This window comes from Triturus cristatus, chromosome 2_1 (assembly GCF_964204655.1).
Source record: "Triturus cristatus chromosome 2_1, aTriCri1.1, whole genome shotgun sequence".
NCBI lineage: Eukaryota > Metazoa > Chordata > Amphibia > Caudata > Salamandridae > Triturus > Triturus cristatus.
Window position 1 is genome coordinate 171,287,589 of NC_140581.1, and position 15,727 is coordinate 171,303,315.

The following is a 15,727-nucleotide window of genomic DNA, read 5'->3' on the forward strand; positions in this document are numbered from 1 at the left end:
GCACTTAAACCCAGTACCTTGCAAGTAAAACAAAAAACATACACAATACTGTAGGGGACATGAAAGGGGACCAATAAGTGAAGAAATGATGAAAGGTGCCATTGCTCGGTGAGGATTGGCTGTTATATGCATTATTGGGTAGGGCGCGATCGCTCTATTGTGTGTTGTGTTGTGTTGTCTATCAGACTCCTGGGGTTAGGGGTGGGGTCCGAGGAGAAGTCCAGAGAATAGTATAGGCTTCAGTAGGAGGGGAAAGGAGGAGAGGGAGTGGTGTGTGTTCTGCATACCATAACTTGTAGGATAGGAGTCCCCTCAGTGCAGGAGATTGTCATTAGAGGCCATGGAATTGTGCACAAGGGTCAAGGCATTCAAGAGGTCTGCAAATGGTATACCAGGCAGAATCCACCTCTCTCCTCCAAACGTAGGAAGGCGTCTTTGGCCTGTGTCCAGTATTAAAGGTGATGCCAGACTGACAGAGAAATGGGGAATTGAGGATTTCCTTCACCGGGTGATGGCTCGGCAAGCAGGGAGAGGGAGGTTAAAGAATCTAGTAGTGAGCTTAGCCCCCTCAGGTAGAAGGTAATCACCCAGGAAAGCAACGTAGGGGGAGCGCCGAAGTGGGCTCTACATAAGAAACGTAAGTGTAGATAGCACTCCCAACCAGAAGTGCTGCATTAGCATTCGGGGCGGTTCAGTGAGGCTGGGGGGTTGGGGGGGAAATCACATATGTATTTTCTGAGGAGTCAGGTATGCCCTGTGAAGAATGCAAGTTTCTATACATTTAAAACAAGCGTTTTGGGGGATTTGAGCGGGGTATTATACCATGGCTTACCATTACTTATCATTGAAGGCATTGTGAAGCTTGCCTTCCCAGCAATACTTGAGAGTTTGCAAGGAAAGACCTGCATGTGTATGAATCCCTCTATACAATTAAGTACCCAGCCTCCTCCCGTGGTCTATTGTGTGGAGAACTTGTAATGTGGCGTGTGTGAGAGGATCATGGCAAAGAGTTTGCCAGGCTTGATGGATTGCAAGACAAATTCTACCTTAAGTAATTAACTCACCCATTGGGGAGTCCACATTCATCAGTCACATTCGTAGGGTCTAGAAAAAGACTCCCATGGAAGCCAGGCCTGCAGGTTCCTGGGGGGCTAAATAAAAGGAGGAAATCACTACTGGGTGGGTTGGAAGACCCAACAGAAGGATAGCTGAGGCATAGGGTGGCACCGTCCTGATGTATTTCATGGAGTTGTGCAAACGAGTTAGCATCACTTTGAGAAGTAGGATGCATTTTGTTATGTTATGTTAACATATATTTATAAAGCGCCAAGTCACCAACGGTCTCTAAGCGCTAACACATTGACCCAGAACCCAAATACCCCCCACTGCCAGCTGATCAGACAAAAGTGGGAAGCTTATCCAAATGCCTCAATAAACAGGAATGTCTTCAACTTCTTCCTAAAAGGAAGTAACGTAGATTCTCTGTGTAGCTTATTTCAGAGCTGGGGAATTACCACAGAGAAAGAACGCCCTCCTAGCGTAGCTCTGTTAAAACGCGGACGAGTCAACAGGTTTCTCCCAGATGAGCGGAGACACCGTCTTGGAGTGTACGGCTTCAGGCGATCCTACATATAACTAGGAGCTGCTCCATACTGGGCTTTGTGTGCAATACACAGGCCCTTAAACCTGACCCTCTGCTTAATTGGGAGCCAATGTAATTGTTGTAGCAGGGGTGTGGAGCTAGATCTTCGTGGCAGCTTAAAAATCAATCTTGGCGCATCATTTAGTGTCACCTGAAGTTTCCCCAATTTTGTAGGTCCTTTGGCATGTGGGAGAAGCGCATTGTGCCGTACACCAGTTTTTATCTGGTCTGCAGTGAGGCCTGTTTCAGTCCACTGATGTCCTGCCCGCCAGAAGGCGGGCCATTGCAGTTGGGCAGCATAATAGTAGGTCCTTAAATCCGGTGTTCTGATGCCGCCTTGATCAGTGGGGAGGTGCAGTTTGGATACGGCATTCTGCTGTTGCCCAGTACCCCATATCAAGTCAAGTAGTAGAGAGTTGAGGTCACAAAACAAATTGACAGCGATGATCACCAGAAGGTTTGTAAATTGGTATAGCAAGCACTGGAGGACCACCATTTTAGAGAGGGCAATGTGCCCCCTCACTGTAATCGGGAGGGTGTTCCAGAAGGCAACCTGGGCCCAAATTCTTCATACAGTGATACCAAAGTTGCTCTCTATTAAATCCCCCGGGGCATACTAATATACATTCTATAAATAATGTATCATAAATTACTATAATGCTTCAACAATTACATAACTGTATGGTTTGGATCAGCCCAATGTAGATGTGTTACCTGAGATGGGCCAGAAAGTCCCTCAATGAAGGAAGGTGTCACATTGCCGGCCACAATCCAGCTCACCAATGAAGATAGCAGACCTTTATCGCTGTGGTATCCCAAGGCATTCTAAAGGAGACAGAGTAACAATGTATATGAAAATAGTAGATTTGTATATAAACATGTATCTATAGATCAATTCAGGAGACAAGCAGACTGTAATGTCTGTAGCAATGGATCTGAACCTATGTTTAAATTATTAGTTTAGAAACTCTTACAACAGGTCCACACTTGGTTGCACCACCTTCCACATACTGAAGGATCAGTGCCGCACTAGGCTTTTGCTTCTGAAAGCAACTGGAAAACCTTTCAGCCAGTTGACTCCCACGCAACCTAAGTATGTGAACGCTGAATAGGCAAGGGATCTGGACAGTGACACCTGACTACCACCCATGCCCGCCCCACTGGATAGGGAAAGGCATATGAATAGTGTCACAGCATTTTTTAGCATAGATGTTGGTGATCACAACATCATTGCCAACTGTTTCTCCCTCACATGGTTAAAAAAAAATCAAACTAAGGTACATGGAACGTTAGATGAGGTGAGAGATTGAATGATGATGAAAAGCAGTCAGGGAGCACAGACAATGTTTTTAACAACTAAAGTAAAGATATCATAAACCTTGAGTAAAATCCCATAGTTTGAGACTTGAGTGACAAATATTTTGGGATTGGCTGCCCAGCAATAGTTGTGTGCCAGACCTATGTTCATGGCAATACTTACATAGTCGTTCATATTTCGTGTAAGTGACTTCCACAATTACAGAATTTTTGCCTCAGGTTCTTTTTTGTCACTGTCTAATTGGACTGAAGTGTGTTTCATGATTAAGAGATTGGGTTCTTAGAAGACAAGGTGTGTTCTAATGATGGAAGTATTACCACTTTGTTTTTAGTAGACCCGCCAGAGCTTTTAATACAGTCAACTATCGCTTACTCATTAAGACGATAAGGAATGAGATGAGAGTCAAAGGAGTTCCACAGATTTCATCATTTGGGAGCTCCTATCACTGGACCCTTTGAGTACAGCCTTGTTTTGTGGTGTTCCCCATGGAGGTAAGCAGCCTTTACAAAGCATGCATTACCACGCAATGCATTTACCAAGCTTAATTTGCAACACAATGCCTTTACCACACATGGTAAGTATATTTAAGGTAAGTGTGAACGTGTATGTAAAAAATAAATATATATATAATTATATATATATATTTTACAATAAACGGTTCCTTTGGGTCAGCGCGCTCACGTTCGGTGCGAGTAGTGCAGAAAAGGAATCAAGATCCGCATTACTTATAACCATCAGAAAAGATAACTCACACTTCAGGAGGTTCGTTTTAGAGGCTTATTTAATCCAGTGTTTAACGTCTAATACCTTCAAAATCTCACAAACCAACACGTTTCAACCAGATTGGTCTTGATCACGGTTAGAGGGGATCCATCTTTCGTGTCTTTTTATACACATTTACTCTATCAGCCTATTATGAAGCATTATGGAAGATGTGGTTTACATTTTCAAGTGATATAATACAAAGTGCATAAAGTTCTATATAAAATGTCCATTGTGAAACCCTTTGCAGTATTTTTCTTTTTTACGGCATTTGCTCTTTATTTTCAGAGCGCATTGCACATTGTCTTGCTCTGGCAACCTCCCACCTGATTGTTTTACAATCTTTTTTTGTGTATATTATGTGGTATGTGGTATGGATGTTGGTATGTGAGATTAGGCAGCTAAATCTTTATGTACATATTTTTTGTTGTTATTTGAGGGGCACTGTCAATTATTCAAGCATTATTTTTGCTTTAGGCAACGATCTAATTGTTGGTCACATTTATTGATTATGTATATGTATGTTTTTTGATAATTTATGTAAATCACAAAACAAAAAAGAAAAATTGAAAATGTTATATGAATATATATTTTTGATACAAAAAAATCATGTTTTGCTTTTGACTAAATAATAAAAACAAAAGAAAAAGCATCTATGTTGTGAAGACAGTATATTTATGGGGAACATTGTGGGGTTTGTTACATTGATTTAGAGATTTTTCTAGCCAGTAAAATGAGATAGGTTGGTTAAGAGGTCCATACTTCAATATTCTTGATTCTTTTCCCCCCTCTTGAACCTTAAATTAACCGGGGAATACCTTTTTATATAGTGTATTTTTTGCGATTTTTTATCGCAGGTATTTTGAGAACATTCATTCATACACAGTCTCAGTCTCCCTCCCCCTTCTATTTTCTTTTCTAATTTACTTTTCTTTTTAATTTCCTGTTTCTTCTGCACAACATTGAAGCCTGTTTCCAACACAGAATTGAGGATATATTCCTTCATAAATCCCAGTGACATATCATGGAAGGCCTCAAAACCTTCGGTTTCTCCGATGATGACTTTGCAGCCATGATAGGACAAATAGCAGGCAATAGTAACACCAATCCTACTATAACAAGTAGTAGCAATTCAGAATGGATGAAACTGTTAAACCTCAAAAAAAAGGCAAAGAGGATGGAGTCCCACGCTTTTTTCATGTTAGAATACCTAAAATCTGGAGTAATCCCCTCAGGACTGAGGGTTAGAAATGTGCCAGCCCTTTTTATTGAAGTACGCCAGTTCCTGGAGCGCTGGTCGCTCATCGCCAACCGGTGCTCCAGAGATTGGATGCTTCTTATCATTGAGACTGTACGAGAAATGATAAGCCCACTAAATCAAGAAATCTTGGAGTTAGAAGAAAAGCTAAAAACTAGCTCCGCCTTAGAGGATGCAAAAACCAAGTTAGATAATATCATTCAAGAAATGCAAGAGTTCGATGATTATCTAATAAAGAAAAAGACAAACAAACTGAAAAAAGACATTAGGTGGTTCTCACATGAGAAAATATATCCTTACCTCTTGAGTAACTATTACCAAGAAGGTCCGCAACAACCAGGCCAATACAATCCACGACCTGATAGAAGAAACAAAATTGTGACATTTGAAGACACCAACTCGTCTGATTCAGATTTGGAAGCATATAATGGAGGTGAAGATCCCAATTTCATTGATAGAAATCAAAGAGGCCATCCGTCTGAACAACAACATAGAGGCCAACAATCGTCTCCTTTTTTATCGAGAGGCAGAGGCAGGACAAGGACAAGATTCTCAAGGCCGGCGAGAAATTATTATCAACCACAAGACCATCCACATCAGCAGCCATATATGAGGACAAGGAACCATCAGTATTGGAAATGACATCATACTCCCTACATGAACAAATCCCCATCTTTAATTTGTCCAAACATGAGCTGTCCATAGAAGAAACCAAACTTCTCAGCAAAGGTCTCTCGTTTGTACCAAGCACACAACTTAACACGTTTAGACTAAATAAAGATATTTTTTCGTTCTTTCGAAAAATAAGACTGAAATTTTTTTTTTCTACAGCAAATCTAGACGAACAAGAAAATAATTATTCAGGTTGTAAACCTCTGTCCAACTTCACTCCAACTCTAGACATGGTTGGCCCAGAAGTGGCTATTTTTGAAAAGACAGTCGTTAAAGAGATAAAGAGGATAACCAAATATATCCCCAAACCGGCACCTAATCTAACCTCCAAAGAAAGAGAGGCCTGCAAATCCTTACAGGATAACTCACGTATCACTATTAAACCGTGTGATAAAGCAGGAGGAATCGTTATCATGGACACCTCTCTCTATACTGACAAAGTGAAATCCATGTTAGCAGTATCTGAACATTATCAGCCATCTAACATGAGAGCGATCAACTGTCTAAAAGACAGGATCAATGATATCACTACTAAAGCCTTTATAGATGGTTACATCTGCCAAAAAGAATTAGACTTTCTGAATAAAGCAAATACAGTAACACCTGCCTTATATGGGATACCAAAGACCCATAAAAATATCCTAGACCCCCCTCTAAGACCGATAGTTTCCTCCATTAACTCATGCACGGAGCCCTTATCGCAATATGTTGATACCTTTCTTTGCCCTCTTACCACCCAGTATGCTTCATATATCAAAGACACAGGGCACATGATATCAACACTAGAAAACACACCCTTTGACCAGAAAACCCAATTTCTTGTCACTCTGGACATAGAATCTCTTTACACCAACATCCCCCAGGACCTAGCAATAGAGGCAGTGGCAGCGCTTCTGGCTAGAGTTCCTGGGGTAAGACCAGATGGTTTCATCATAGAGTGCTTACAAATAGTATTACAACATAACTATTTTGAATTTAAACAAGATATTTTCCATCAAATCAAAGGGACTAGCATGGGGGCTTCTTGTGCCCCCAGTGTAGCTAATATCTACATGGGGGAGTATGAGAGGAAACATATCTATAATGAGGCAGCACCATTTTTTGAGAATGTCACTCAGTGGCGAAGGTTCATAGATGATATTTTTTTCATCTGGTCAGGCACAGAACCGGATCTATTAGAATTCATATCCTGGTTGAACTCTAGCGATAACAATCTTAAATTCACTTGTCATTATTCATCGGACAAAGTAGAGTTTCTGGACATATGGATTATGGGCAGAGAAGGACAGCTTGCAGTTAGCCTATATAGAAAACCAACAGCAAAAAATACAATTTTAGATCATAGCAGCTACCACCCACCATGCCAAAAAGATTCAATCCCATTCGGAGAATTCCTGAGAATTAGGAGGAACTGCACCAACATGAAGGATTATATGACACATGCGGAGCAGCTACAAGGGCGTCTCCTCCTTCGTGGCTACCCAAAAAGACTTATAAAACAATCACTTAAGAGAGCCAAGTACTATAACAGAGATACTCTCTTCAATAAGGAACCTAAACCAGCACAGGATAAGTTAGTCTGTGTTATAGACCATTCCAACCTTAATTATAAGATCAAACAGGTCCTGGAAAAAAATTGGAAAATCCTCAATACTAGCGATGAAGAACCCACACAGAAACCGCTGGTAGCATTCAGAAGAAATCCTAACCTGAGAGATAAATTAGTACATAGCAGAGAACATCCTCAGGCAAAAACCACACAAACCACCATTGATGGTTTACCTCCACCGATAGGCAATTACAGTTGTGGTAATTGTCATGCATGCGCATCAGCGATCATCACCAAGACCTGGTCCTATAGAACAAGAAAAGGGAATCTTAAAACTATGACCAACTGCAGGAGTTCCAACATAATCTATATGATAATATGTCCCTGCGACTTAGCCTATGTAGGGGAAACATCTAGAGAATTCCGTATACGTTTGTCAGAACACAAATCTGCCATAAGAACAGGCAAATTACAAGCACCACTAGTCCAACACTTTATGGAAAATCAACACACAGAAACAGACCTTCGTTGGGTCATTTTAGAGAAAGTGAGACCAACACCAGGGAAAGATCCAACTAAAATTCGCAAACAACGCGAAACATTTTGGATTTTTTCATTGGATACAGTAGACCAAGGCCTTAATGAAGACATCACATGGCTAGTAACCTCCTGAATTTTTGACATCATTGTCCATACTAACAGCTGTTCACTCAGTTAAATTCCTTGCTAGGCTTAACCAGTAAGCAATATTAGTGTGGTACCGATACACAGCGCACTATACACGTCTCCCCTCTGAATAAATGGGTCATAACAACCGTTCTGATTCACTTTAGAAGACCACAATCAGTCTCCCTTATGTACCGTGATTCCTTGGATTAGCGTCTAGACTAATAGAAACAACCTTATACTTAGTAATATCTAGAAGCACCTCTAGACCTTGAGTATCCATAGATCTTGCCAATCTCTGCATTAGAGTATATATTACAAACCTTTTAGGATAACAAATCAACATATTTCACCACTCCAAGATGGCGCCCGCTTTGTCTCATCTCATCCCTGATATGTATATCCACATTTTTTGCGTGAGATTATTATGACAAACATTACGGACATCTATGATCAATGTACTTTGCCTATCCCTGATTTTAAAGATTCAAATTCGGCATTAAACCACTCGATTTCTATTACTGACGTGTTTTTAACAATTATAACACGTAGTAATACAATATTCCCCCTATTAGTCATGCCCGACTTATCCTCATAAATGATGCAACACTAAATACAAATATCTCTTAAACATATCAGATACAGCACACGTCGCAGTACAATACCCTCTCTGACATCTATATTTGCAGACTTTGACCTTTTCCAATATGTCACCCAGACTAAACCATCGCTTAGAATTACGGCACCAACTAGGCTGATAATATCGCGAGATTACGCGTTAATTAGCAGACATTTAAAGCTGGCTGTTTCCACCTACCATAAACATGACATCGAGCAACAAGAGGGACACGTTGTATTGAAGCACGAGAGGTAAGATGATATCAACGACGCCGATACCGCTTGCTAGACTTTTAACTATATTAGCTTGTTTCTGTCCATCTAATTAAAACAACTCAGACTTTCCTCATACTTTGAATCAGCTGTTCATACATAGCGAGTACCCGTTTTCTTCTTTTTTGTATAATCATCAAAGATGACTTTAGGTTTAGAATGCTCTTGATCCAACGTTCGTTTTCATAAAGCGTTATAAACCAATTGGAACCAGGAGATTCCTCGCAATTTTGTCTGCACCAGACCTATTCCAACATGGCGCCTCAATCACCGGGCTCTTAGCAGTAAAAGACTGGTCACGCATATATCATCGCGAGACTACGTTATAATCAGTATACAGACAAATAAGTTTGCAAGCCTCCGCAAATAACCAAGTATCAGGATAAAGGAGGCTATATACTTTAGAATCTTGAAAGGCAAGACGAGATCGTCCTCGTTGACACCCTTCGTTTAGGTTCACTAACTACAGCCTCACTGTGTTTGCCTAAACCTACATGTAACTACATTATAAGCAGATTCTCTCCCTGCTTTGACTTAAATCAATCTGGAGTGATCAGTTAGAGTGCTTGCATACTTTGGTCAACGTTTGGTCCCCACTGACAAATCTACTAAGGTCAGTCCCCTTTTTATGTAATACGCTCGTATGTCGTAATTTGCACTAGCCTGCAATACTGATCTGGTCTTCCCTTAATTTACAATATAGACGAGTCATACCACCCCGTCTGTCTAAATTACTGCCAGACACATGTTTTGCTAACAGAATATTAATGATGATTAAATAGAAGTTCTGCGCTGAAAAAAACAGCTAATAGTTAGGCAAGCTGAGAATTAAGTAACCAACATGAAAAGACAAATAGCTTTGCTCGGTCACATAAATTTTTGGAAAAATATTCGGAAACATTTATTATCCAATATAGAGTATTGTTACTGTGGCAATAAGGTAGAAATACTAAATTTTTCTTAATGCTACTATATCTACCTTCCAGAACCAATACCTTGAACACTATGTATAAGGTATACATGAACAACAGGCACCCCAATGTGAAATAGACAACCATCTTGTCTGGCGTTTTGTACTTCGCTAAGAGGTAAGATCAACTATAGACTTGTTTGCACATAACCATACTAAATGTTATGGTACACATTTAACTTTCCCTATATGTTTCTAGTTTGTAGATACATTCTCATGCAAGAAGATACTAATGGCGCAAGACTAATACGGGCCACATAGAACAAAAGTTAACCACTATAAGAATTTCTGACCCTGCATATATTCAAGTAGACGGTGTAAGATACATTACTTATTCCTATTTGGGCCACACTTACGTGTTTCAATAGATCCCCTCTTCAATTAGTTTTTCTCATTCCCCTTTTCCAGCTTTGTGCAGAGTGCATGAACTACGGATTCATATGTTATTACATAGCCACCACAGAGGTCCCAGCATAGCGATTCAACTACACAATCTGTGTTGAAACAGGTATTCTAGATTCAATCTTGCTTTTCTGTGTTGAGCACAAGGAGATGGGTTCTCTGCTTGTTCCAATCTACAGGCATATCACAAGCTTTTTCCTAGGTCATTTCTACAATTAATTGCACTTCTTGTCACTCTGGAGAAGGGCTATATAGAATTTTCAATTTTCTCACTTTAACGGCCCCCTCTTTTCTGTTCACCTGAGACTTGCATGAATCAGCTTATTAGAAGAAATTTTGAATAAAATTTGTCTTAAGGAATACATTAAATACCTTCATGTTCCCCATATCTGACATACAGTGGTTTTGCATTTTCAGAATAAAAGTAGCCCCTCTACGGTTTTTAACTCCTTGATGGTCCTGAGGAAGGTGATCTTAATCACTCTATCACCGAAACGTGCGTAGACCAGACCAACTATTTTCACAACTGGAAAATAAACCCCTATGGATCAACTTAAAACCGAAGAAAAAAAGAAAAAGTCATTTTGGGAAAAAAATGTCAGCAGAATAATACGTTGACAGATAACAATTAAAAGAAGACCTTTCCAGTTGTAAAATATATGTTTTACAATCTTTTTTTGTGTATATTATGTGGTATGTGGTATGGATGTTGGTATGTGAGATTAGGCAGCTAAATCTTTATGTACATATTTTTTGTTGTTATTTGAGGGGCACTGTCAATTATTCAAGCATTATTTTTGCTTTAGGCAACGATCTAATTGTTGGTCACATTTATTGATTATGTATATGTATGTTTTTTGATAATTTATGTAAATCACAAAACAAAAAAGAAAAATTGAAAATGTTATATGAATATATATTTTTGATACAAAAAAATCATGTTTTGCTTTTGACTAAATAATAAAAACAAAAGAAAAAGCATCTATGTTGTGAAGACAGTATATTTATGGGGAACATTGTGGGGTTTGTTACATTGATTTAGAGATTTTTCTAGCCAGTAAAATGAGATAGGTTGGTTAAGAGGTCCATACTTCAATATTCTTAACCTCCCACCTGACTCCTTCATTCAATTTGCAAACAGATTTTCAGTGTTGGGGACTGTCTCCCCGACAAACAAAATGGTGGCTGCAACTTTTCTGTTAAGGTGCAGCCAGCCAATCAGGTGTTCGGTAGTACACGTGAATCTACGGATTACCTGCGGGTGGATTCGTGAGTACTCCGAATCCCCAGATATACAAATTTGTTTTCCAGTTAATATCTCCCAAACCACTGAAAGGATTTATATCAAATCACAAAAAGCACAATCTGCGTACCAGCATCTAGCTTCCCGCCAAATTTGGTGTAATTCCATCCAGCGGTTAGGGCTGTAGGCTTGTTCAAATGTCCTATGGGAATTAACATGGGGAAAACGCATTTTGGGACCCCCCTTTTTTCTCGGCGCCCACTTGGAGAATCACCCCAGAACTTTCCAGACAGCGCCAGGCAAATTTTTGGGGAACATTTCATGGAGATTTATCAACCGGCGAAGATATAGGCACCTGAAAATTAACATTTTGATAGAAACTCCGTCCTAACTATAACTTCCTAATACATATATATACAAATATAAACACCAAATATATACACCAACAATAGTGCAACACAGGTTAGACGGGCACAGAAAACAGCACTCAGCGCTTCACTTTCAGGTTGTTTTATTTTCAGCAGCGCGTTTCTCCCTAAGCAGGTCTTCGTCACGGCCAATTTGCATATTGGGCCCCATCAACCATAAAACTAACCAACCGGGTGAAAGAATATAGGAAAAATACTGTCACCAGTATATCTCGGCAAAAGCATGGTGGTAAAGGCATTGCGTGTTAAAGGCATATGTTGTAATGTTATACAACCCTATGGATGCGCAATTACTTTAACCTTTAAGTCATCCATTTGGGGTATTTGCTGTAAAAATATGGTTACTCGTATTATACATATGCAGACAACATCCACATCGCTAACAAAGTTGCAAAGAACAATAAAACAGACAGAATATGGTTACAACCAACTATGGGTGGAACAGGGCAGCTGTTGAGCGTATGTGCTCATATGGAAGAAAGACGCATATGGAACAACTTTAACTAAACATCTACAATAGCAGTTTCTGTTGCCGACAATAGGTGCCCTTGTGCCCACGTGATGAGAATGGGAAAGAGTTATGATACAGGAGTATGAAGTATTAGCACCACATTTATTATAAGAAGTGTACATAAAGACATACATGAGGGAAACACATTTTTTCACATTTCTGGTGTTTCGTGAAATCTGTTACCTTATGCAGCTGATAAAGTATCTTCTGCACACATTCTTCTTGCATGTTCCTAAATGCTGCTTTGCACAACTGATCCATCAGAAAGAGATTGGTCTTCTCTCTGTGCCAAAGTGACTGACTAGTCAGCAGCTGTACCCAAAACTCCAACACAGCAACAGGACCAACTTGGTTAGGTAAGCTGCTAGCTGAAACATGAGTCTAACAAAAGACCCAACATTATTGTTAAGCATGGGTACAAATAAACTGCTCAAAGAAACATAACATTATGATAGCAAAGTATGTCCAGACACTTCCCTTCCTAAATACGAATTACACATCAACATTTTCACTCTAATAAATGCAATAGCTACAAATTGCCTATAAAGAGCACAAGGAGTAATGGATGAAATGCTTGAATGAACTTCCACCACTTCTCATAACTTGGGGGCTCATTTCATACCCCAATTTAAGCTATTGACTGGACATTACTTTAAGAGAGTTAAGCTTAAAACAACGGTTACTGGCTATAAAATAGCACACTAATGCCACACAATTTTAGTAACATCCCCACTCCTTCTCTCTTACCTGGATCATGCTGTCCAACATCTTTATATTTTCACCATAACTCACTCCTATCAAGTGCTGTGTAACCTTCTGTGTCACTTGTTGAGTCATCCCTTGAGGAACACCGCTGTCAAGCTGTAGGAACAGACGTACATACGACAAAAACCTAAGGAAACAAACTAATTGTTAAACTGTCTGCATTTAATTTACTGTTATACACTCTAGCTACTTGATCACTCTTCCTTGTGAACTTTGCCACTAAGACTCTGTTATTGACCCTATAAATAGTAGAGCAAAAATGTAAGCCTAGGACTAAAGCAAAGTAGAACACAAAGAAAATCAATTTATTTGCCTCCTTGGTGCCCATTTGTCGTGCCAATTTGTCATTCTCAGTCCTAGTCTAGGCGGATTGTACGACCTGGTTACTTATCTAAGAGTCCCGACTCTGCATTATTTTACCTTTTAGAAGTCTGGGAATTCCTATTACAACAAAGGTTATATCATCATCCTAGAGAATTCTGAATGCTGTCTTCAGTACCTCCTGGTTAGAAATTGCATTTCTAGTTGGCAGGAACCACAATCCTAGTTGGGGTAAGTCAGTTACACATTCTAAATTAACCTGAACTCACACTCTACTAGCATGGTACAAAGCAGCTAGGCTTAACTAAGAGGCAGTGTATAAAGCAATTGTGCACACAACACACAGTAAAAAAACCCACAAAAGACTACACACCAGCTTTAAAATAAAGAGAATATTTTTATAAGTAAAACATGACTGAAACAACACAAAATTCAATAAGCAAAAGTCAAGATATAAATATTTAAAGAATACACCATTTTGTAGTGCTTAGAAACAAATAGCGCCCCTGGGCTATCTGTTCACGCTTGACCGGGGCAAATCCAAAAGTTTAGGCAGACTACGATGGAGCACAGGTTGAGTACAGGGACCAGCCTTGGCCCGCTGAACAGTACCTTGGATGCGTCAATGCAAAAGGCAATGCGTGGCGCAAAGGAGGCGAAGCATCGCTGTCAATCTCGCAGAAGGTGTGATGCAATGGTTCCGAGCTGCGTCGAGGGTCAAGAGTCAAGATGTGATGAACATTGGGGTGATGGGTCGTCATCAAACCGCTGGGCGGTAGGCGATGCGTGCAGCACAAAACGATGCATTGGCGCCAAACTGCGCAAAAGTCGGAGATGAGTTGGAAACAGGGGATGATACTTTGCGCTATCGGTGATTTAGTATCCATGGTTCGTGCAGCAGTGACGATGGGTCAGTTTATAAGGTAATGAACCAGTTCAGATCACAGGAATGTCGTCAATGCATGGACTTTCTGGGTTGTAGCACTGAAAACTCCCTTCCAAGGACCCAGGACTGAATTGGCACCATATAGCAGAGCAAGTCTCACAGCAGACAGGTGCTAGTTGCAGGGTGAAGTCTTTGATATCCTTGAGACTTCAGGAACAGAAGGCAAGCTAACAAGCCCTAGGAGATACTTTGGTTCTGGGATGTAAAGATGCAGGTCCAGTCCTTGTCATTCCCAGTCAAGAGGCAGCAGTCCAACATAGCAAAGTGGCAGTTCCTCCTGGCAGCACAACAGTCCGTCCTTCCTGGTAGAATGTCCTCAGTTCCAGAATTGTTCTGATTTGGTTGTGTCAGAGGTCCAGTACTTATACCCAGTTGGGACTTTAAAATAGGGAGACTTCAAAGAGATTCCTTTGAAGTACAGAAGACCTTGCCTTTCCTGCCCTGGGTCCAGACTCACTACAGGGGGTATGCAACCATTTGTGTGGGGACAGGACACAGCCCTTTCAGGTGTAAGTTTCAGCTCCTCCCTCCCATCAAACTCAGGATGACCCATCAGCATGCAGATGGCCACTCAGTCATACCTACTCTTCCTTGGTGTGTGGCTGTCTGGGGGAATGCAGAGAGCCAACTATCAACCTCTCCAGACATGTATTCCAGAAACAGGCAGAAGGAACCAAATGGTAACAGTAGGAGTTACAGTAAGAAAATAGCAACTTTCTAAAAGTGGCATTTTGAGAATCGCAATTAAAAAACCAACTTCACCATAAGTTATGTTTGTAAATTGTGATTCCAGAGACACCAAATTTGTGGGTCCCATATTTTCCTAATTGGAAGTTACAGTTATAAAGTGTAATGAAGCAATCTCAATGTTAACCTATGGGAGAGATAGGACTTGCAGTAGTGAAAAACAAAGAGTTTTTCACTATCTGGACATGTAAAACTTAAAAGTACATGTCCAACTTTTTTAATACATGGCACCCTGCCCTTGGGCTGTCCAGTGCCTACCTCCGGGGTGACTTAAGTATATTTAAAATGAAGGTTTAGGCCTGGCAAGGGTTTTAACTAGCCGGGCTGACATGGCAGTATAGAACTGCACACGCAGGCTCTGCAATGGCAGGCCTGAGACATGTTTAAAGGGCTAATGAGGTGGGTGACACAATCAGTGCTGCAGGCCCACTAGCAGCATTTAATTTACAGGCCCTGGGCTCATATAATACACATTACTATGCACTTATAAGTAAATTAAATATGCCAATTGTGGATAAGTCAATGTTACCATGTTTAAAGCAGAGAGCACATGCATGTTAGTACTGGTTAGCAGTGGTAAAGTACCCAGAGTCCTAAGCCATCAAAAAAGACTTCAGAATGTGAACTGTTTTGTTC

The 15,727-nt window shown here is 40.3% G+C and overlaps 1 protein-coding gene across 1 annotated transcript in view; it reads right to left on the reverse strand.

The window, feature by feature from the left end:
* The window catches only part of EPG5 (ectopic P-granules 5 autophagy tethering factor), a 595,944-nt gene that overhangs the window by 376,777 nt on the left and 203,440 nt on the right, over positions 1-15,727 (reverse strand). Inside the window, exons 18-20 of the mRNA XM_085629140.1 lie at positions 13,060-13,204; positions 12,496-12,693; positions 2,357-2,467 (exon numbers count right to left, since the gene is read on the reverse strand). Of these exons, the coding sequence (XP_085485266.1) occupies positions 2,357-2,467; positions 12,496-12,693; positions 13,060-13,204 (454 nt within the window). The remainder of the gene's footprint in view (positions 1-2,356; positions 2,468-12,495; positions 12,694-13,059; positions 13,205-15,727) is intronic.